At 40.2% G+C, this 21,011-nt stretch overlaps 2 protein-coding genes across 3 annotated transcripts; one reads left to right on the top strand and one right to left on the bottom strand.

Moving 5' to 3' along the window:
- Positions 1–2,398: 2,398 nt before the first annotated feature.
- On the top strand, positions 2,399–11,164 carry LOC114040587 (transcription elongation factor, mitochondrial-like). Of its 2 annotated transcripts, XM_027858702.1 has the most exons (5): positions 2,399–2,475; positions 4,784–5,253; positions 7,057–7,206; positions 9,655–9,849; positions 10,468–11,164. In XM_027858702.1, the coding sequence occupies exons 1-5, from the start codon at positions 2,439–2,441 to the stop codon at positions 10,477–10,479; spliced, it is 864 nt and encodes a 287-aa protein (XP_027714503.1). In that variant the 5' UTR covers positions 2,399–2,438; the 3' UTR covers positions 10,480–11,164. The 2 variants fall into 2 exon arrangements, with proteins under 2 accessions (XP_027714503.1, XP_027714501.1); XM_027858700.1 differs by having other exon boundaries at positions 9,655–11,164.
- Positions 11,165–17,356: 6,192 nt separating this feature from the next.
- On the bottom strand, positions 17,357–20,919 carry LOC114040588 (ATPase family AAA domain-containing protein 5-like). Its single transcript, XM_027858703.1, has 4 exons — positions 20,635–20,919; positions 19,272–20,134; positions 18,322–18,483; positions 17,357–18,232 (listed from the first exon to the last, which is right to left on the bottom strand). The coding sequence occupies exons 2-4, from the start codon at positions 19,865–19,867 to the stop codon at positions 18,154–18,156; spliced, it is 837 nt and encodes a 278-aa protein (XP_027714504.1). The 5' UTR covers positions 19,868–20,134; positions 20,635–20,919; the 3' UTR covers positions 17,357–18,153.
- Between the last annotated feature and the right edge of the window lie 92 nt (positions 20,920–21,011).

The following is a 21,011-nucleotide window of genomic DNA, read 5'->3' as shown; positions in this document are numbered from 1 at the left end:
AAAACATTTTATATACACAATCTCACTTAATCACAACAACTCTAGGAAGTAGATGCCATTATTACTCCCATTTCCCAGATGGTGAAATGGAGGCAGGCAGAGATACATGATTTGCCCACAAGCACACAGCTACTAAGTGTCTTGAGACAAGATTTGAACTATGCCACCTAGCTTCTCTAGCATTTTGTTTTTACCATTTCCTTGGTTCCTATATATGCAAACTTTCTCCCTAGCTGGATTATATGCTTTGCAGAGAACACCTCACCTGACTACCTAACTCAGTGCTCTATATATGGTAAGTAGTAAGTACACAAAAATACTTCACAATGAGATCAGTTGGTTTATTAGGAAACCCACTGTATTTGGGGCAATGAGAAAAAATTTTAGTGATGATGCAGTTCATGAGTAAGCAATTAATACGTACAATGCTATGGTTTAAATGTTATAGTTGTTTGCTATTCTGGAACTATTTATTATTTTTAATTTAATATTTACAATATATACTATTCAGGAGACAAACAATCAATCAGACAGACTGTTCTAGTCCCAAGTCACAGTGATCTTAGACAAGTCATTTCTGCCCTTGGCCTCAGTTTGCTTAAGTATAAAATGAGGGGAGTTGGAATAGATTCTCTTTTAAAGATAATTTTAAAGTCCATTTCTCTCCCATCCCAACACTGAATTCTACCAGCAAGTTTTAATTCTCCCGTGTAATTTACTTACAGACTCTCCCCAGACCCTCAGCCCATTCCCCTATCATTGTCCCAGGCACTGTCATCCTTCCAGGCATCTGTTTTGCACAACCTCAAAGTCATCATCCACTCATCACTTTCCTTTATTTTATACAGCCAGTCAGTTTCTACATCTTGTCAGTTTAAGTCCACATCTCCACCATCTTTCCCTTTCTCCCTATTCACACAAATACCTCCTAAGTTGAGGTCCTCGTCATCTCTTCCTGGATGTAACTTTCCATTTGTTCTCTTGGTTCAAGCCTTGAAGGACGATTTGATCTTGATCTCCCACCAACTGTACTCATCGACTGGACTCCTCCATCATCGTGCTCCTTGGAAACCTCTTCACCAGAAAACTCATCATCCTTCCCAATTGCACCAGCTTTGGTACTCAGACCTCTGCAGAACTGTCAGACATGCAGCCATGGGGCCACCTGCATCCCAGGGCGATTCTGAATGCAGTCAGAACCAGATTAAAGTGTAATTGGGAAATATTTAACACAATAAATAAAATACAGTAAAACACAGATAACATTACATTTTAAAACTGAGTCAGCATGTGCCAGCCAGGATCCTCTTTTTAGCATACCTACCCTACCCCATCCTTCCTATTTGAATTTGACACCATGGACCTACAGTATCCCCTGATCCTCTGATTGGAGGGCAGATCAAAGAACTCCTCCCAAAGCCTTCATTTAAAGAGGGCTCACAGACCAACCAACTCTTAGTTTCCCACCAGCTGGACCCCTAGGATGGACTCTACCACCCCTCCTTCCACCCCCTTCCCCTTCCCCACCTTGCCTTATTCTTTTGTTATTTGTCTTCCGGGCTAGATTGTAAGTGCCTTGATGGCAGGAACTATCTTTCTCTTTATTATTTGTATCACCAGGGCTTAGAACAGTGCCTGACACATAGTAGGCCCTAAATAAATATTTTTTGAATGACTGATCTGGTTTCTAGGGCAAAGAATTTGGAGTAAAAACAGACTTGGGTTCAAATCCCACCTCAAACACTTATTAGCTGTTTGACTGTGGGCAAGTTACTTAATTTCTTATTCACTCTGTTTTTCGCCTGTAAAATGAGGAGGTTGGACCAGGACCTCTAAGGTCCCTTCCAGTTCTAAATCTGTGAGGCAATTATCCTCTAGTCCATCCTTCAGCCAGCTGCTAAAGAGATGTTCCTAAAGGTATCGCTGACTGTTCCTCCTCTCCCCAATAACCTTCAGTGGCTCCCTACTGGCTCTAGGATAAAATAATATTTCATCTGCATCTCATCCTTTTTTATTTCTATTTGTGTGTTTTATAATGTAATCACATCTAATATAATTTGATTTGTAATATAATTTATATGTAATATAATTATAAGTAATGGTGTATTACATTAATGTAATGTACATTATTGTTAATAAGTATTTACATAAATAAGTACACAATATGGGCTGGGGTGTTCTAAAAAATTTTTTTACTGCTGGGGAGCCCATTCAAAGGATCATGGTAGCTTCTGCTCTGGGAGAAAGCCCCGCCCCCGTCATGCCCAAGCCTGGCCGTCAGGGTGCACCAGAGCGCCTCCTCGTCCCCTTCTCCTCTCCCGGAACCCGGACTGCAGGCCGGAACGTTTGTGCAGAGCTCCAGGGCCGGAAGCCGTCTTCTAAAAGCGCAACCCCGGCCGGAAGTAAGGGCAGGTGGCAGGAAACGCGGCGATTTTAACATGAGCTTTCCGGGCGTCCTGCGTCTGTTCCCGGGAGGTAAGAAGGCCCTAAGTGCGTGGCGGATGACGCTGTGTCCGTCCTGTCCGGACACTTCTGTGCCCCACTGGCCCTCAGGCCCGGAGAGTGACCGCTCCCCTCCCCCAAGCCTTGACAGCTCGTGCCTCGTCCGGACGTCCTCCTCCCCTCCCCCTCCTCCTCGCCATCCCTTCTCTCCCCTCCTCTCCTTTCCCCTCCCCCTCCTCCCTCCCCTCTTCCTCTCTCCTTATCCTCGTCTTCCCATCCCCCTCTCCTTTCCTTCTGGTCTTTCCCCTCTCTTCCTCCCCCCCTTTCCCCCACTCGTATCTTCCACCGCCCCTTCCCCTCCCTCCCCCCATTACACATGGAGTGTTTGCAGGACCTTTCTTTTTTTCTTTAAACATTTCAATTTATTACTTATTTTTAGCATTCTTTTCCTTTTAAATTTTGAGTTCCAGATTCACTCCCTCCTTCCCACCCTCTCCCCCATCTATTGAGAAGACAAGCAATATATGAATTATACATGTGAAATCATGTACAACGTTTCTGTATTATATGTTTTATATATTATATCTATATATTATATATATTCTGTATTATATTTTAAAAATAAACTGAGAATTATACTTCAGTTTGCACTCGGAGTTCGTCAGTTCTTTCTCTGGAAATGGATAGCATTTTTTTCATCATATGTCCTTTGGAATTGCCTTGGATCATTGTATTGATCAGAGTAGCCAAGTCTTTTATCTTATTCGTCATTAGAACATCGCCGTTACTGTGCACAATGATCTCCCGGTTCTTCTCACTTCACTTTTTATCAGTTCATACAAATCTTGCTATGTTTTTTTCTTGTTGGGTTTGGTTCCAGTTAGTATTTTTCTTTGAGGCTTTTTATGTCGCTGTTTTCACGTTGGTATAGTGGTCTGAGTTTGTGTCTCTGTCTTCCTTGCCACCATAGTAGCTTTTTATGGTCAAATTCTTTACTTTTGATTGTTGTTTGCTTATTTTTCTAGCCTTTTTTTTTTTTTTTACTTTGAACCTCTGATCACCTTGGGGTGGGGAGGCACTGTGCCAAACTTTAGACTTTTTCAAGCTGGTGTTTTCACAGCAAGTTCCGGGGTTCTTACAAGTTTTTGGTGCATCCAAGGTAATGTGATCCAGGGAAAGGTGTGATTTGTGCTCTAGTCTTTACCCAGGAAAGAAAGGCCTCAGGCCCCCTGCCGCTGAAAGGGCTAGTGATCCTCACGGCTTTGAAACAGTGACTAGAGCCCCTGCTGCCTTGTGCTAACCTCCAGTGCTCCTCTCTGCCCTGGAACTGGGACCCAGAACTGCATATGGGCAATGGAGTTGCCAATCAGCACCAGCTGTACCCAGTGCTAGCAAAGGGTCCCCAGTAATCTCTTTCTGAACAGTTGTCTGACCCCTTCAACCATCTCTGGGCTGAGAGCTCTGTAAACTGCTTCTGCCACCACTAATACCACTACCCCGTGTCTGGGCCACAGACAGGCCTCTACCCCAATGCCACAGACTCTTTAAGTTTTCTTAGGCCTGAAAAATGTCTTACCCCAACCTTTTGTTTGCTGTGCCGCTCGAAAATTTGATTTGAGGTGTTACTTACAGTCCTTTAGAAGGAAATATTGGGAGAGTTCAGCTGAGTGACTGCCCCTAATTGGCTATCTTGGCTCCACTACCTCTACAGGCCCTTTCTGCAGACTTGCCCAGTCTAAGGTTGTTTTGCATTGAGGATGAAGCTCTTTAGAGGGAATAAAATTTAGCTTTATATATTCTGTCCCCCCATTCCCTCAAGCACACACAAATAAATACATCTGAGTACATAGGAAATAAAACTTAGGGCCTACACCTAGTTAGAAAGGAGAAAGGAATCTGGGGACCACTGATGTCTGGTGGCAAGAGTGTTGGATCTGGATTAAGAGGGCTTGGGTTCAAATTCTAGCCCTACCATTTATGACCTTACTGCTGGGTGCCTTTGGGCAAGTTCCTGTACTTCTCTGGGACTCTTATTTCCTCCTAGGTAAAGTGAGGGAGTTGGGTTACTTATAGGCTCTTAACTTTTGTTTGTGTCGGGCTCCTTTGGCAATCTCTTTCTCAGGATCATAGTTTAAATGCATAAAATAAAATACATGAGATTACAAAGAAAACCAATCATATTGAAGTATGGTTCAAAATATTAAAAAAAAAAACAAAACTAAGTTCCCAGACCCTGAATTAAGAAATACTGGACTTGATGAACTCTTAAATCCTTTCAGCTTTAAATATGTGATCCTATAGTTCCAATTAACTATGTGACCCATTTTTTTTTCCATTTTAGGAAAGTGGAAATATTTTCAGGTTGCAACGTGCCCATCTCTGTACCAGCCTTTGCTGTCCTGCTGTCAGAGAAAATCGATAGCACCATTGAAGAAAACAGACTTTGTTTCAACCCCGTCAGATGAGAGCTTAAAGGACACTGGAAAAAAGTTGGAAGGCCTCTACTCTTCTGAAGAGAAATCAGCTATTTTGCAGGTGCTCAATACAGCGTCTGTGAACGAACTCGCTGCTTTCACATTTCTTCGAGGAAGGAAGTCTGTCAACATTGTAAAGCACAGGGAAAAGCATGGGCCTTTCCAAGATTTGGAGAGCTTATTGGACGTGCCCTTGTTTCAGTACAAAATTACAGTGAAAGTGTGTGACTCAATTCTACAGCCAGTATCGAAAACTAATAAAAAAGAGAAAAGAACACTGGACAACTGGTCATTAACAAAGGTTGCCAAACCAGGAATAGAAAAAAAGAAGCTTAAGGTATGCCTTTTTCTTAAAATCTGTCTTACATATTCTGTGTAAATCAATGTCCTAGGCACTGGGTGATAAAAAGACATTGTCCCTGTCCTCAAGAGCCTCTTATCTATTTGGAGGTACAAAGCCCATACAGATACACTTAATATATACCCATACACTTCATCGGCAATATATGCTGAGTATTAAGAAACTAAGTGTCGTCAGTGAGCCAAGAAGTGAAGAAGACTGTGAGAAAACTGTGGGCTTGATTAGTCAGGGAAAGCTTCCTTGATCTTGAAGAATGGGCACGATCTGGAAAGGAGGAGAGGGAGTGAGCAAAAATGAAGAAGTGGGGATAAAACTAGCTTGTTTGAGGGATGGCAAATAGAGGAATCGGAGAATGTGGCTGGAACAAAGTGGGGAGGCATGTGAGGGAGGTGGTGAAAAACTAAGTTACTCAGCTATATTGGGGCCAGATTTCAGAGCACGGAATGATGCTAAAAGAAGAAAGAAAATGAAATAGTCCTTGCCCTCAAGGAGCTTATATTCTCATGGGGAAATGCAACTTATATGTATTTAGATTTAGAACAAGAAGAGACTTTAGAAGCCAAACCCTTCATATTAAAGATGAGGAAACAGGCCTAGAGGTGATGTGACTTGTACAAAGTCACGTCTGTGTGTAGAAAACCTAAATATAAAATACATAAAGCGTTTAATTTCTAGGGGAGAGGGCATTAGCAGATGTCGAAATCAGACTGGCTTCCTGTAGGAGACGTCGCTTTAGCTGATAGCTAGGGATTCTAAAAGGCAGAGGTGAGGAAGGCTTGGACAACAGCCTGAGCAAAGCCATGGAGCTAGGAGATGGACTGTTGTACGTAGGCAGTGGTGAGCAGGCCAGTTTGGCTGAAATAGAGAGTTCAGGCCGGAGCTAGTTTGGGAAGGTCAGGGAGTTGAACTTGATCCAGCAGGCAAGACATTAAATAATCATTGAAAGAGAAAGCGTTCGGGAATGACTTCTACCAGTGGTGCCCACCTTGATGGCTGTGGAATTACTGCAGAGGGGCCGCACATCTCTGCACATTCAGCCTTGTGTTTATCTTTATCACCAACAAAACACACAGCCTGACTTGTGAGAATAAACCCCTGTGCTTTTCTGTAGACTGAATGTCTTGCACATTTTTGTATGAGGTTTTCAAATATATATATAAATATATCTATAACTAATAAAATATAAATTCACGTGTTTCTTTTTGTTTTTCTGTGTCTTCTCAATCATCAGTTACTTACAGGTAAGGACAACTCCATCACCTGTGGGCCTGTGAAAGGTGTTGATGTTAAACAGGTTCTGACAATACCCATGACCTGTTAGAAAAAAATGAGAAAGGCAGTTTTTCTTTTCCAGCGCAGTTGAAGAAGAATGTCTGTCTTTCAGTAGGGCTTTTGTATTGTTCCCAAAGCAAGACTTAGCTCTGTTGCTTCCAACAGATTCAAAAATTGGTTTCCATCCCTTATTTCTGAATATAATTCCCTGGCTTACTACCGGGGAATGAAAGGGTTTAGAGGATATAATTCTTATGTCTTCAGTAGCATCTGTCCAGGCAAAGCATGGTCGTGTCCTAAAGCTCATATTATAGTGCTTTTCAGGCCTTAAAAATGTTGTGATTGCTTCCTCTTATGCTTGGTATATTACCCATATTATTTGTGGGAAACGGAAGACTAGGCGCTTAGAGAGTGACCAGGTATGCCATCTATATAAAGGGAATCTTTTACAGTGCCTACACTCTTCAAGGATGTTAGCAGTTGAACCATATTTTTTATTTGTTTTAGGCAGCTAATAGTATTGTATCTGTTGTTTTTGGCAAAGAAAAAATTGCGTGGGCTCATCTTGATAGCAAACTAATGGTTCTCGATTGGCAACAAAGAAGTAACTTTAAACTGATGAAAGAAACCTTCACACCATCTGTGTATCTGGAAACGGTGAGTAAGTTGTCTTTCCCAGTGTCTAGCTCCCAAAGCCCTCTTTGCAGCTTAATCTATGTCCTCATACTGTAAGGAAGAGTAGGACAAAGAGAATTGTGGTATAGTTCTTAGACCCCATCTATTCTTTTTATGTTTGTCTTCACCTGGATCCCACTGGATCTTCTATCCCATTGGATCTTCGTGCACAGTTGTCTTTAGAAATACCATTTTTACAATTGAGTAGGACTAAAATTTTATTAGTAAGCACTGGAAAAAATAGTACTAAGTTACAGTATTGTAAATTTTTCAGAAAATCATCACCATTTTACGTAATGATAATTGACATTTATATAAGACTTTAAAGTGTGCCGAGCTCTTTACATACATTATCTTGTCTAAGTCTCACAGTGGCCTGGTGATGGTAGTAGCTACAGATTCTGTTATTCCTATTTTACAGATGAGAAAAATAAATCCCAGTTAAGGTGAATTGACTTGCCTACAGTCACACAGTTAGGGTCAGAGGTGGGGGGTATTCACCTAGTCGTGGATCTTCCTGCCTCCAAATCAGGCTTGTTATCCATGTCTAACTTTTGAAAGGGCCTCCATGTTTTCATCTAATGCTCACATTGACTGGAAGAGGTAGACAGGGCAGGTCTTACCAATTGCTTTGTGGCTATATCTTCATGTTGCCATTGGAGACAAGTGACTTTGCCTGTAAACTAACAGCTGGCAAAGGTAGAATTAGGACCCAGGTCTCCTGAGTTTTGTCCCATTTTTTTTTATTTAAAGAAAAAGAAAGAAATTAGGGAATCATGGAAAATTTTACTTGTTAGATCCATGGATAAGGGAGAAATTTACAACCAAACAAGAGATAGAGAGGCTCAAGGGAAGAAAAATAAATCATTTTGATTATATTCAATTAAAAAGTTTTTGTACAAACAAAACCAATGCAGCCAAGATTAGAAGGAAGGTAAGAAACTGGGAGGAAAAATTTTTTTACAGCAAGTTCCTCTGATAAAGGCCTCATTTCTCAAATACATAGGGAACTGAGTCAAATTTATAAAAATACAAATCATTCTCCAATTCATAAATAAAGAATATGAACAGTCAGTTTTCAGAAGAAGAAATCAAAGCTATCAATTATTACATAAAAATGCTCTAAGTCACCATTGATTAAAGAAAGGCAAATTAAAACAACTCTGAGGTGCCACCTCACACCCACTAGGTTGGTTAATAAGACAGAAAAAGGAAATGATAAATGCTGGAGGGGATATGGAAAAATAGGAACACTAATTCACTGTTGGTGGAGTTGTGCACTGATTCAACCATTCTGGAGAACAATTTGGAGCTATGTCTAAAGGGCTATAAAACTGTGCCTAACCTTTGACCCAGCAATACTACTACTAGGTCTATATCCCAAAGAGATCAAAGAAAAACGAAAAGGACCTGTATGTACAAAAATATCTCTAGCAGCTCTTTTTGTGGTGACAAAGAGTTGGAAATTGAGGGAATGCTCATCGATCGCGGAATGGCTAAACCAGTTGCGGTATATGATCATGATAGAATGCTATCAGAAAAACCTGGGAAGACTTATATGAATTGATATAAAGTGAAGTGAGCATAACGTTGTACACAATAACAGCAACATTGTAATGATAATCAACTGTGAAAGACTTGTCTGATCAATAAAATGACCCAAGACAATTCCAAAGGACTTATGATGAAAAATGCTATCAACCTCCAGAGAAAAACTGATGAGTCGGAAGTGCAGATTGAAGTATTTTTTTCCCCTTTATTTTTCCTGCCTTTTTTTTTTTTTTTTTTTTGCAACTTGGCTAATATGGAAATGTTTTGCATGATATCACATTTCTTGCCTTCTCAGTGAGTAGGGAAGGATGGGAGGGAGGGAGAAAATTCAGAACTCAGACTTTTTTTAAAAAAATGAATATTAATCTTAAATACATTTATTAAGAGAAAAAGAAAGAAAAGCAAGTTCAGCAAATGTTGATTTGAAAACATCATGTGGTAAATAGTCACTGTAGATTGGTACAAGACCCATGATCATCTTGCTCAGTTGCCATCCTATCCATGAGGTGACTGAAGCTCCAGGACTTGCCCAAACTTTCTCCAGCTGTTTAGTGAGAGATCCAGGCCTGGTGTGGCCCCGGCTCCTGGCTCCCACATGGCTGTTTTCCCATTATAAAACCCACTTATGAAAAGTTAGTTCCTGTTGATGGTAAAAATATCATTTCTAGTGTCAACTCTGAATAAAATCCAATTTTTAAAAAGAACACAGAGTAATGCAACAGTACTGAAGGATAATCTAATCTTTCTGTATCAAATATATACAACTACTAAAGTCAGGGTAAAAGTGATTAAATAGTTTTGGTGTTAGGAAATAATGATGTGCTAAGGGGAAAAAAGTGACTCACCAATGACTTCTCTGTGATTCTTCCTTGCTTTTAGATTTCTTCAGTAGTTTCAGAAATCCCTGAAGCAGATTTCTATATTTTGGAAAAAAGAATATTTTCTCTTCAGCAGACAGCTTTGTTTCCGATTGCATTACATTACCATGTTGTGGAGGCCATGCTGTATTCCTTGTTAAACAAAACGTTTTCTCAAGATGGCCACCATCGGGTGTTGAGCATGAGCCGGAATATGGTAGGGAAACACTTTGATTTGATGCTTGGGAATGTACGGACTAGCGGCATGGCTGTGGTCCGGCAGTTTCTGTCAGACTCTGCACTGAAAGCAGGGTCCCGGGTGTCCTTCCCCTCTAAGAGTGTGATGCGCTATAGAAGCATGGTAAAGACTGACGTAAGAGAAAGAAAGGAAGAATTGTGGGATTCCCTGCTGCAAGCAGTGGCTTTTTATGAACTCTTGGTGTTCGGCCCTCATTCATAAAGCTTTTCCTAGATGCAAGATGGCGCAAGGCAGAGGCTCTTAAACCTTATCTTGCTCACAGCATAGTGTAGTGGAGAGAGCACTGGAGTTGGAATCCGAAATCTCTGGGTTCAAGTCCTACTACGTATACTTTCTCCTTGTGTGAGCCTGGGCAAGTCACCTCAGCTTCCATATCTGTGAAACAAAGGGGCTGGACGCCACGGCCTCTAATTCTAAGCCCTTCTAGCTCTAAATTGATGGCCTTCTAACTCTCAGCACCATGGCCACTTAAGTTGGCAACAAAGAAACATTTCCAAACCCGGGCCTTGGGGTTTCCCCGACTTTCCTTCCCATCAGTCCTCCAGCAGCTCGTCACCCTCTTCTTCGTTTCTTCAGGACTGGATGTAGAAGAGGTGCCTTTGCATCAGCCTCTGTGGATAGAGCTGACACCCAGCCAGGAGGGCTTAGAGTCGGGGCGAGAGGTCTACAAGCTGCCGGGCAGAAACTCATGGCATCCCCCTTCCTCCCCTTTGAGAAGCAGCAGACATGATTTTTGTTTGGTGACAGTTCTACCAGCTGGGTGATCTTGAGCAATTCAGAGTAACTTCCCTGGCCTCAGGTTAGGACCAAGATCCTGTCTGTGTTGAGAGAAGAAGAAGGCATTGGAGGTTCTCCATTAAGAGTCTCAATTATCATCAGCTCTTACTAGCAGCATTTCTAAGATTGGCAGCTTATCCACTTTTTGATTTTTCATATCAAAGGCTGGGAGAACATGATTGGTTGAAATTGGGAATTTTAGACACCTAGATGGCTCATACTTTTTTTTAGCGATCACCTAAGAAATGATGTCAGATCAGTTTTTAGAATGCTGCTAGGCGCCCAGTGCTAGAGTTACCTGTCTGTCCTCTCAGGTGATGGTGCCTGAACAGCACAAAACAGGCCTATCACCATCCCCCTTGAAAGGTGTGCCATAGGTATAATTACACTGCAGATCAACAAAGGAAGTGTATTCCCATTGTGTGTGGGTTTTTAATGTCTGTGACTTTTCCAGGAGATACTGGAATAATTAAAGCTCTTTTGCTTTAGTGACAAAGCCTATTGTGTTTTAATTATTTGTTTTCTTTTTGCCTTTCTTAAGGTTTTTGATTCTTAAAAAGCCTTTACAACCTGGTCCCTTTCTGCTTTTCTGGTCTTATACTTTACTTCCCTCCATGGCCTCTGTGATAATAGGAAGCTGTCCTTGAAGTAAGGAAGACCTGAATTTGAGTCTTCTCCTTTGGGTTATAAGACCCTCATCAATCAGTTAACCTCTCCTTGCTGTAAGCCAGAGGGGTCAAACAGCCTGCTGGCAATATTCTGGAGTGCCATGGAATAAGATTAAAATGTAATTGGGACATATTTAACAAAACAAACATGCAATAAAACGTGTTAATATGTGGTTTTCTAGGTCAATATGATGCCATAGGGATCCTTATGTATGCTTGGCTGTTTCTATTTGAGTTTGACACTACCCTAGGCACCCTAAAACTGAGTTGCAGGGAAGGTTCTTACATACATTGGTAGAAGGAATTTCCTCACCTGGGAGTTCCTTATCTCAATGAAACCATAGATCCAGTTCCTATCCCCAATACTTTATATGGGACTTTCTCTGGAGGGGTGTGCAGAGTGAAGAAAGGAGTACAATGGGAAATGTTGCTGATGTGAAAACAAAAGCTATCGTTAAAAGTTTATCTAGGGGCAGCTTGGTGATGCAGTGGATAGAGCACTGGCCCTGGATTCAGGAGGACCTGAGTTCAGATGTGGCCTCAGACATATAACGCTTATTAGCTATGTGACCCTGGGCGAGTCACTTCACCCCATTGCCCAACCCCTCCCCCCAAAAAAAGTTTATCTAAATTTAAAACAGTTCAGAAAAGCCTTTTCCTGATCAATAGCATCTTTGTAGTATAGTCTTACTTCTAGAGTCCCTGGGGAGGAATATGAACAGTTGACAGCCTGATTGGCAGCTGCCGTGTTGTTCTACAAGTAGCATACTGATGAGTCTTTTGCAGTTTTGTTTCTTTTGAGATTGTGGTTTTCCAGCCCTATCAGCTCACCAGGAATAATGTCATTTTGTTTTCTAAGCCTGGGTCCTCTAGGCTGGAAGTGCCAGGGCTAGTCACAGCCCCGATCCCCACTCCTGATGTTGCAGGGGTTTTGACCTGATTCCAACCTGGGCTGGTTTACCCCTTCTTTAGGTAACCTGGCACATCCACCCTCCCCCCCAACACACACACTGTCAACGAATTGGTCAATAAATATTTATCTAGTATCTCCCATGTGCCAGGCACTGTGCATTGATGTGTTAACTTGAACTATGGCCCAGGCCACTGTGGCTCAGAACCCCTGACCTCTAGAGATCCAGTGGCCCTCAGCCTCTCCTGCAGCAAGTATGGTGGGCATGCACCTCCCATGGAGACCAGGCCCTCTCTTCTCATGGTTACTTTAAGACCCAGAAAAGAGTTCTCACCATCAAAGTCCTTGGTGCTGCAAGGTAAGGCTTCATCAGTTCAAATAACGTTTTTAAAAAAGGAGCACTGCTTTCACAATGTGACTAGTATGGAAATTTGTTTAATATAATTGTATAGGTATAGCCTATCTCAGATTGCATGCCGTCGGGGAGCGGGGAGGGGAAAAATTTAGAACTCAAAATCTTATAAAAGAGAATGTTAAAAACTAAAAATAAATTTAATAATAATTTTTAAAGAAAAGCACTGGCCAGCCTTATTTCCCATTTATACACTCACCAAACTGGATTGCTTTCCAGGCCCACAATCAGGCCTTCTTCTGCCAGACTCCATCCTCAGAACCATTGGTCTTTTTTCATCTGCACTGCAATAGAAGCCCCCTCTGTGTTTTACTTCTCCCCATTAGACTATGAGCACCTTGAGAGCAAGAACCGTCTCTCTTTTCTTTTTGCATACTAAGCACTTAACACAGTGCTTCGCAGAATGAGCCTTACCTTAACATATGTTTTTATTCATTCATTCATTTGTTACCAGGGCTTAACATAGTAAAAACTTTTTTAAAGTATCAAATAAAGACTTCAGAACTCTGATACAAATTTGGTGACCAGTGTTTCACAGATAAACACACAGGGAACACCATTTTGGGTCAGGAGAACAGAGGGGGCTCCTAACATTAACAGGTGTTCTAGCCCAGGTTCACTTTTGATCTGGTCAGACAGGAAGATGGCTTCGGAGGGGTTAAATAAGCTTATTTCATTATAGTCCAGTCTTCTCAAAAGAGTGTTGTTGATAATGGGAGCACCAGCCCCTATAGCATTCCCTAACAACCCTTCTCGCAGGGGCTGGCGTGAAGGGGGTCAGTTGAGACAAGCACAGTTTGTGTACTCCCCTAAATCTCCTCCCAAGCCTTGATGGGGGCCGATCAAGGCGCATACAGCATTCCAGCTTGTGCATTCACCCCACGAGGGTCCCCACTCACTGACCAGTGCCCACTTGCTTTATAGGGCAACAGACAAAGAAGGCATCTTGCCGACATTAAGCTCACAGGTTAACTTTAGCAATATTGTCATGACCTAGCACAGCACAGGCGTACATTATGTCATCCCTATATCTCACCATGCAAGCGTGGTGATGTTTTCAACCATAATTCGTGGGAAATATTTTCTAGGATTCTAGAACTATTATCTAAAAAGGAATAACAATCCTTTTTACACACACTAAAATTCACCTTACTTACAACCAATCATGACTTCAAAACTCTTAATGGTGAAACATGCCCCATCTCAGCACAGGCGTTGGTCAAGAGGTGTGGAATGAGGTTTGACTATACTTAATTCATTAGAAGGAAGGGTTCTATGGGGTGAGGGAGGAAGCAGGAATCATTGGGAAGTGACAATCATATAAAAAGAAGCACCAATAAAACATTTTTAAAAGATACAATATAAAAAGGTGTGGTTTCTAAACCACAAAGACTGAAATAGTACCTTCACTGACAAGCTTGCGGATGTGTAATTGAAAATGTGACTGCAAGGGGCAGCTAGGTGGCGCAGTTGATAATCAGGAGGACCTGAGTTCAAATGTGCCCGCAGACACCTGACACTAGCTATCTGACCTTGGGCAAATCACTTAACCCCGATTGCCTCACCAAAAAGCAAAAAAAAAAAAAAAAAAAAAAGTGACTCCAGAGTTACATGATTCCAAGCACCCCTGCATTAATTGTATCTCCTATCAATGGAGGACCTTTTAGTGAAATAGTACAACTAGAACAATTACACAGGTTATGTATAAGAAATACTCTATTTTTTACTGATGTTACTTGATCAAAAAAGCTGAAACCACACAACTTAGAAGTCAAATCAATGTTCCTAGTCAAAGTTTGTTTCTTTGAACTTGTAACATAAAAGCCAACATGTAGAATGAGATACATTTTGGAACATGGTCAATTCCTTGAGTATGCATGTATTACAAGGTCTTATTTTGTTTTTCTATGGGTGAGGAAGAGAAAATAAATGCTTCACTGGAAAAAATTTTTTTTAAAAAAGCCAAGAATCACAGTTCATGCCTTTGGCATACATTATGGGTCAAAGTTTACAAAGCCACATTTCTTTTCTCGAGAATATTAAAATCATCTAAGTCAGTTTAAATGTATCCTTTTGCCCTATTTGCTTTGTTGTTTCAATGATATGACTGTTCCCTCCACCAATGCAGATTGTATCTCCTTCTGCAGATCTTAATAATCTTCCTGAGTTGCTGTCCTCATCCCCCCACCCCATGCAAAAAAAAAAAAAAAAAAATCCTATCAACTTATTGGCCAAACTTGTGGAGATGGTCCTTAGACATTGCTGTACAATGTGCTGCGGATACCATACTTTAAGCTCACCTTTCTTATAGAACTGCCAGACCTTGTGCTCTCCTGGTGGGTCCTCAAGAACCCAAGCTCATTTCCACATCACTGTGATGTATAGAACTATGACTTGAATGGAATGTTGGGAGCCGAGCTGTTCATGGGTAAAACTGAGGCAATCACATAGGACTCTTTTCCAAGATGCGTTCCTCCAGATGACATAAAATAACCAAAGATATATTGGCACCTAAGATTGTGTAAAGAAAAAGTGCCCCATTAAATTCTATTATTTTATCAGATCACTTTAAGTACCTTCTGTAATTATTTTACTGAAATGAGGCACTGTTTGTCTTCCTACATCCCTTTATTGTCTTGAGAAATATTATTGGGGGGCGGGGAGGAATACTTACTCTTAACTACCAGTCAGAGGCAGAGTGGTAAAGTGGACTATCCCTGGAGGCAGGAAGCCCTAGGTTCAAGTCCCATGTCTGACCCATGCTAACTAGATGATCCTGCCTAAGTCCCATAACCCCGGGAGGGCTAAGAAACCTTCTGCTCTTAAGTTTCAAGGAAGTGCTGACCTGCATTGTGGAGAGGTCGCTCTTCACAGGTAGCTCCGAATACCAATAAAATCATGATCCAGAGAAAGCTCATTTACAGCCTCACAAGAAGCTCTTTCAGCAAATGTCACTTACTTTTACCTTTTCAAAGCCAAAAGTGACATGTGCCCCCCAAAATTATATGCCTATAGTTCTTTTTCAAAATACCAATGAAGCTTTCCTTTGGCCATTAATTAAACCAATATACTAACTTGATACTTAAGAAAAGTTTGGAAAATGTGCACAATGATCAAAGATTTCCAATACTACATTAAGATTTCCTATTCCTTTAATATTCAGAAACCAGTTAAGGAAAACTACAGCCATACAAGTATCCAACTAAAGATTCATTTTGTTTCATTATCTATTTTCTAAGGTTACCAATGGTTTTTCAATTACTCAGAGACTGGTTGCTTTTTAGTGATTTTTTTTCAACTACAATATTGTAACCACGTATAATTTCTTTGGGTTCCATTTGTTGATAAAACTTTCCTAAGCATCTATGAGTTTCTCATATTTTAAATAATATTAATTTTCTACTTTATTAATCTGTGTCCCTGAATATTAATTTTGTAAATGTATAACCTATTTAGTTATCTGAGATGCCTAAGTCAAAAGGCTGGCACATAGTAAGTGACTAATAAAGGATTTTTTATTTGATGGAAAAAATCAGGAAGATATTTCTAATTTATGATTCATTTAAAAGTAGAGTTGGTTATATTGATTAGAGAAATGCAAATCAAAACAACTCTGATGTACCACATCACACCTATCAGATTGGCCAACCTGACAAAACAGGAAAATGATAAATGTTGGAGAAGATGTGGGAAAATTGGAACACTAATGTATTGTTGGTGGAGTTGTGAAATGATCTAACCATTTTGGAGAGCAAACTATGCCCAAAGCGCTATAAAAATGTGCATACCCTTTGACCCAGCAATAGCACTTCTAGGGCTATATCCCAAAGAGATCATACAAATGGGAAAAGGACCCACATGTACAAAAATATTTATAGCAGCTCTTTTTGTGGTGGCAAAGAATTGGAAATTGAGAAGACGCCCTCAATTGGGGAATGACTGAACAAGTTGTGGTATATGAATGTAATGGAATACAGTTGTGCTATAAGAAATGATGAACAGGTTGACTTCAGAAAAACCTGGAAAGACTTATAGGGTCTGATGCTGAGTGAAGTGAGCAGAACCAGGAGAATGTTGTGCACAGTTACATTATGGGATGACTAATATTGATAGACTCAACCCTTTTCAGCAATACAAGGATCAAAGACATCTCCAAAGGCCTCATGGTGGAAAATGCTGTCCACATACAAAGAAAGAACTATGGAGTTTGAATGCAGATTGAAGCATACTATTTGCTATTTTTTTTTCTTCTGTTTTGTTTCCTCTTTCTGGTGGTTCCTCCTATTAGTTCTAATTATTACTTACAACATCACTAATTTGAAAATGTGTTTAATAGGAATGTATATGTATAGCCTATATCAGATTGCGTGTGCTGTCTTGGAGAGGAAGGTAGGGAGAGAGGGGGAGAAAAATTTAAAATTCAAAAGCTTATGGAAGTGATTGTTGATAATTCAAAATAAATTAATTTTTAAAAAATTTTTAAAAAGTAGAGTTGGTTGAACCATTTGCAAAGTAATTTCAAGTACAACTTGACCATATTTTAAATCATTTAATTACATTTTCCTTCTTTAATCAGAAAGCAAAATCTTAAAAGGAAATACCTTAACAGTTATTTGGAAAAATACAGGAATTCAGTCACCTCAAGATACAAACTGATCAAGAATAATTCATCCAAATATGACCAAATTCAATTAATCTTGAAAAAGGTATATAAAATGTTCAGTCATATGAAACTTTGTTAAAATCTTTATGAAATATTACACATCAAAGGTATAAAAAGGTAGAAAAATGTACAAAACAATTGGTAGGTTGACAAAGATGATAGCAGAAAAATATTTATAAAACTCCACTGTCTAGATAATCCAATATCACTAAATATCAAGGCAATAGGGAAAACTTCCATTTTAGAATTAAAGTCAATTCCTTCACTCTTGAAATTAAGTTCTCTTCAAAGTATGTCTATGGTACGTGGTTCTAAAAGTCTTAAATTAGCAACATGCATGTTTTCAACAACAAAGTCAAACAAGCTGGGGGTGAATTCTGCAAAATCTATTTTGGAAGAAATTGTCCTGCTACTGAAATTCATAATTAAATTAAAAGAAGCCCTGGTCCTGTCAGTGGAACAGGGTGGCAGTGAAGGAGAAAATTTTTGAGAATAACTTGGAACACAAACATTTCTGGACACATCTGGGTTAAATCTACACTCCAGAAGAAATAACATACTCATCCACAAAGAAATAAAGTTTAAAAAAAAAAGGTCAGATCAGACAAGAGAAAAGTACAAAAACATCAGTCTAAAGAAGAGCTATCACAACCAAATATACAGTTTGTAACCCAGGCTTTCTGTTATTTTAAATACTTGCAAACAAATATAAAATATACAAAGTCTATTTTTACTGTACATCAAGAAGAAATTTAATGACACAGGAAAATCAATGAACTATCAAACTGTAATCAGTATCTTTTACTGTACATGGCACCATCAGCACAGAACACTAGGGGAAGTCAGCTGCCAAACGGCTCACAGTGTCTTTGGGTATGTCAAGATGAATTCCTTCAAAATAGTGCAGGAACCTATCAAAAGGGAAAGAAGAAGAAATAGTTTGGTCATGTCTCTTTTCATCTAATGAAGACAGGCCACAGAAGCATTCTCAGAGCTTTACCTTCTCTTATTCCTTTCTTGTTCTTTTAACTTCTCCGTCCTACAGATGCTCCGGAGGGCCGGTAAGTATTCAGCGAGGCTGGCCTGCCTGCTGCTCCCCAGGTTTAGAAGAGACTTACCAGAAAATACAGCTTTTACGACTGCCAACCTCTTCTGTGCTTTGCTGCAAGTTAAAAAGGAAATAATTAATCTTTTATATATATATAGATAGATAGATATAGATATAGATATATATCCAATAAAAACAGAACTGAACACTCAAACTGATTTCTCTTTCATCTTACACTGCTACAAAAACGAACTTTTTTCCAGATATTGCTTTCATCACATGATTCTTCTGTTCAAAAATCCTCAATGGCTCTTAAATGTCTATTGCATTAATTGACCATAGGTCTGTCCAGCACTTGAGGCTCCTCCCTAATCTGGCCCTGATCCTACCTACCTGTCCAACCTGGACTCTCATCATCTGTTTCAGCTCCAGGCAGCAAAAACATCAGCCGAAAGAAGAGCTATCACAACCAAACATACAGTTTGTAACCCAGGCTTTTTGTTATTTTAAATACTTGCACACAAATATAAAATATACAAAGTCTATTTTTACTGTACATCAAGAAGAATTTTAATGACACAGGAAAGCTAATGAAATATCAAACTGAAATCAGTATCTTTTACTGTACATGGCACCATCAGCATAGAAAACTTCGTCTTCTGCTGTGTAGTAATGAATTCACAGTATATGTCATGACCTAAGCATCTGTGGTGTTAGAAGATTAGAAAATTCAACCCGAGGGATCATTTCCTCCCCATGTTTCTATTACACTCAAAAAAATACTGGATTCTTGTTATGGCTCTCCAGGTGGGAGAAGCAGGGAGAATATACTGGGAAACAAAGGCACTACAAGGAGAAACCATATCGACAAAAATTCAACTAAAAAAAGGACTCAGACTTACCCCACATCTGCGGCAGACTGACTGAAGTACGCGTTATTTCTCTGTTCTGAAATACACAAAGTGAGGTCCCTGGTTGGATCTTTTCCTAACTTCTTGCAAGAGTTCAAAGAAGTTTCCAAAACTTCTGAAATCATGGAACAGCACTTGGTAAAACTGAGCGCTTCCACGACCGCCTTCAGCTCTTCTGAGCCTCGGCAAGTGCAGCCATCACTGGGCTCTTGCCTAAACTCATCACAAAGGCCATTTTTGACCTTGCCATTCGTCCAGTTAAAGTCTTCATTTTTACCAAATTCTTTTTGTTCCCTTCGATCAGGTAAAAGGGAATCTAAGAAAGACATATTATCCATAAATTCAGTTAGTGAATTTAAACAATGAGAAACAAGAGCAGGGCATTTTTGTTGGTCCAGAGTTTCAGGAGGAAGAGAAACAAATAGGTTGGATTCCAAGGGTTTCTTTTTCTTCCCTTTGGCACTCGGTTTGAGGGCAGAGCTACTCTCTTCTGAGCTTGAGGGTGGAATGGCTGATGGCCAACTAACACCTTCATCGGAATAATTCAAACTAGTGTCAAACAAGTCGCTGTCATCCAACGTGATCATCTTCTTCTGACGCCTCGTCTTCTTGGCCTTTACCAGAGAACTGCCTTCTTCAGAGTGCTGGGTTTTCAGAGGATTCTCATTCTTCCTCGCTGGTGGGGCACATGAAGTTACAGGCAAAATACCATGGTCTTTTGATTCTGGAATGATGTGAACTGGCAATGGCAGAATGAATTCAAGATTACTATACAAAAAATCGACATTCTGCTTTTGGAATTCAGTGAGGAGCTGAATGAGTTTATTCCAGTCTTCCCATGTTGCGATTTTATGCTGAAAAACAAGTATATGTTAAGAAATGTTTACATAATCATGACATTTACAATTTTCAAATTTCCTACTAATATTAATAGCAGGTGTGAGGTTAGTGCATCTTCACGATGCTGGACTACTTCCTTCTACCATATATTCCTCTTCAAGCCAACAAAGAACTGTGGCTTGGCCCTAGTTTTTGCCTGGTTCTTATCTCGTGACAGAGAATGAGCATGGCTCCACAGACTCCACAGTGATGAGCCAATCTATGTTAAAGTGAGGTTTGTGTTCCTTGCAATGACTTCTCATCAGAAACATCACAGCAATTTTATTCTAAACACTCTAGCTCTGAGATACAACCTTGGAAGAATAATTGACTAGAAGGGAAGCTTTTAATATGGCGCTAGTTGTAAAAGTCAGGTAAACTGTTACAAAGAGAAACTGAAGACCTAAAAACTCAGGTGGGGGAGCGAGGAGAAGAAGAGAGTGAACTCAAGTTAACATTATGGTTCTGAAAGTACCTTTATAAAGGAAAACAAATCTTCAGATGGAAGTGCTATGTTCTTCACTCCAAGCAGACTCTCCGCACAGCCAATGTCACACTTTGGAAGGTCAGCAGGATCCTTGTGAGTGTGGGGATGGTTTTTAGGGCGAGCGTCTGTTTGAGAGCAAATGAGCTCGGCACTCCCATCACTCTCTCCTATGGGGTCAGAGTTTAAGAGGATCTGTTATTGTTTCCCCTCAACAACTGCATAACAAACCATCACTTCAAAGTGTGGCCAAGCATGGCCCTTCTGACTCTACTGACCCTTCTATACCTACACACACACACACACACACACACACACACACACACACACACACACACACACACACACACACACACACACACACACAC

Source organism: Vombatus ursinus, unplaced genomic scaffold, assembly GCF_900497805.2.
Source record: "Vombatus ursinus unplaced genomic scaffold, bare-nosed wombat genome assembly UNPS02013709.1, whole genome shotgun sequence".
NCBI classification, from domain to species: Eukaryota; Metazoa; Chordata; class Mammalia; order Diprotodontia; family Vombatidae; genus Vombatus; species Vombatus ursinus.
The sequence above is the reverse complement of the archived record's forward strand: the minus strand, read 5'-3'. Positions and strand labels throughout refer to the sequence as shown.

Excerpts from the sequence above, each read along its gene's own strand:
- LOC114040587 (XM_027858700.1), top strand. The coding sequence starts at position 2,439 with ATGAGCTTTCCGGGCGTCCTGCGTCTGTTCCCGGGAG. Across the intron at positions 5,254-7,056 it reads TAGAAAAAAAGAAGCTTAAG|GCAGCTAATAGTATTGTATC; the intron begins GTATGCCTTTTT and ends TATTTGTTTTAG. Across the intron at positions 7,207-9,654 it reads CATCTGTGTATCTGGAAACG|ATTTCTTCAGTAGTTTCAGA; the intron begins GTGAGTAAGTTG and ends CCTTGCTTTTAG.
- LOC114040588 (XM_027858703.1), bottom strand. The coding sequence starts at position 19,867 with ATGATCACGTTGGATGACAGCGACTTGTTTGACACTAGTTTGAATTAT. Across the intron at positions 18,484-19,271 it reads CAGTCTGCCGCAGATGTGGG|CAAAGCACAGAAGAGGTTGG; the intron begins GTAAGTCTGAGT and ends TTTAACTTGCAG. Across the intron at positions 18,233-18,321 it reads CAAGAAAGGAATAAGAGAAG|GTTCCTGCACTATTTTGAAG; the intron begins GTAAAGCTCTGA and ends CCCTTTTGATAG.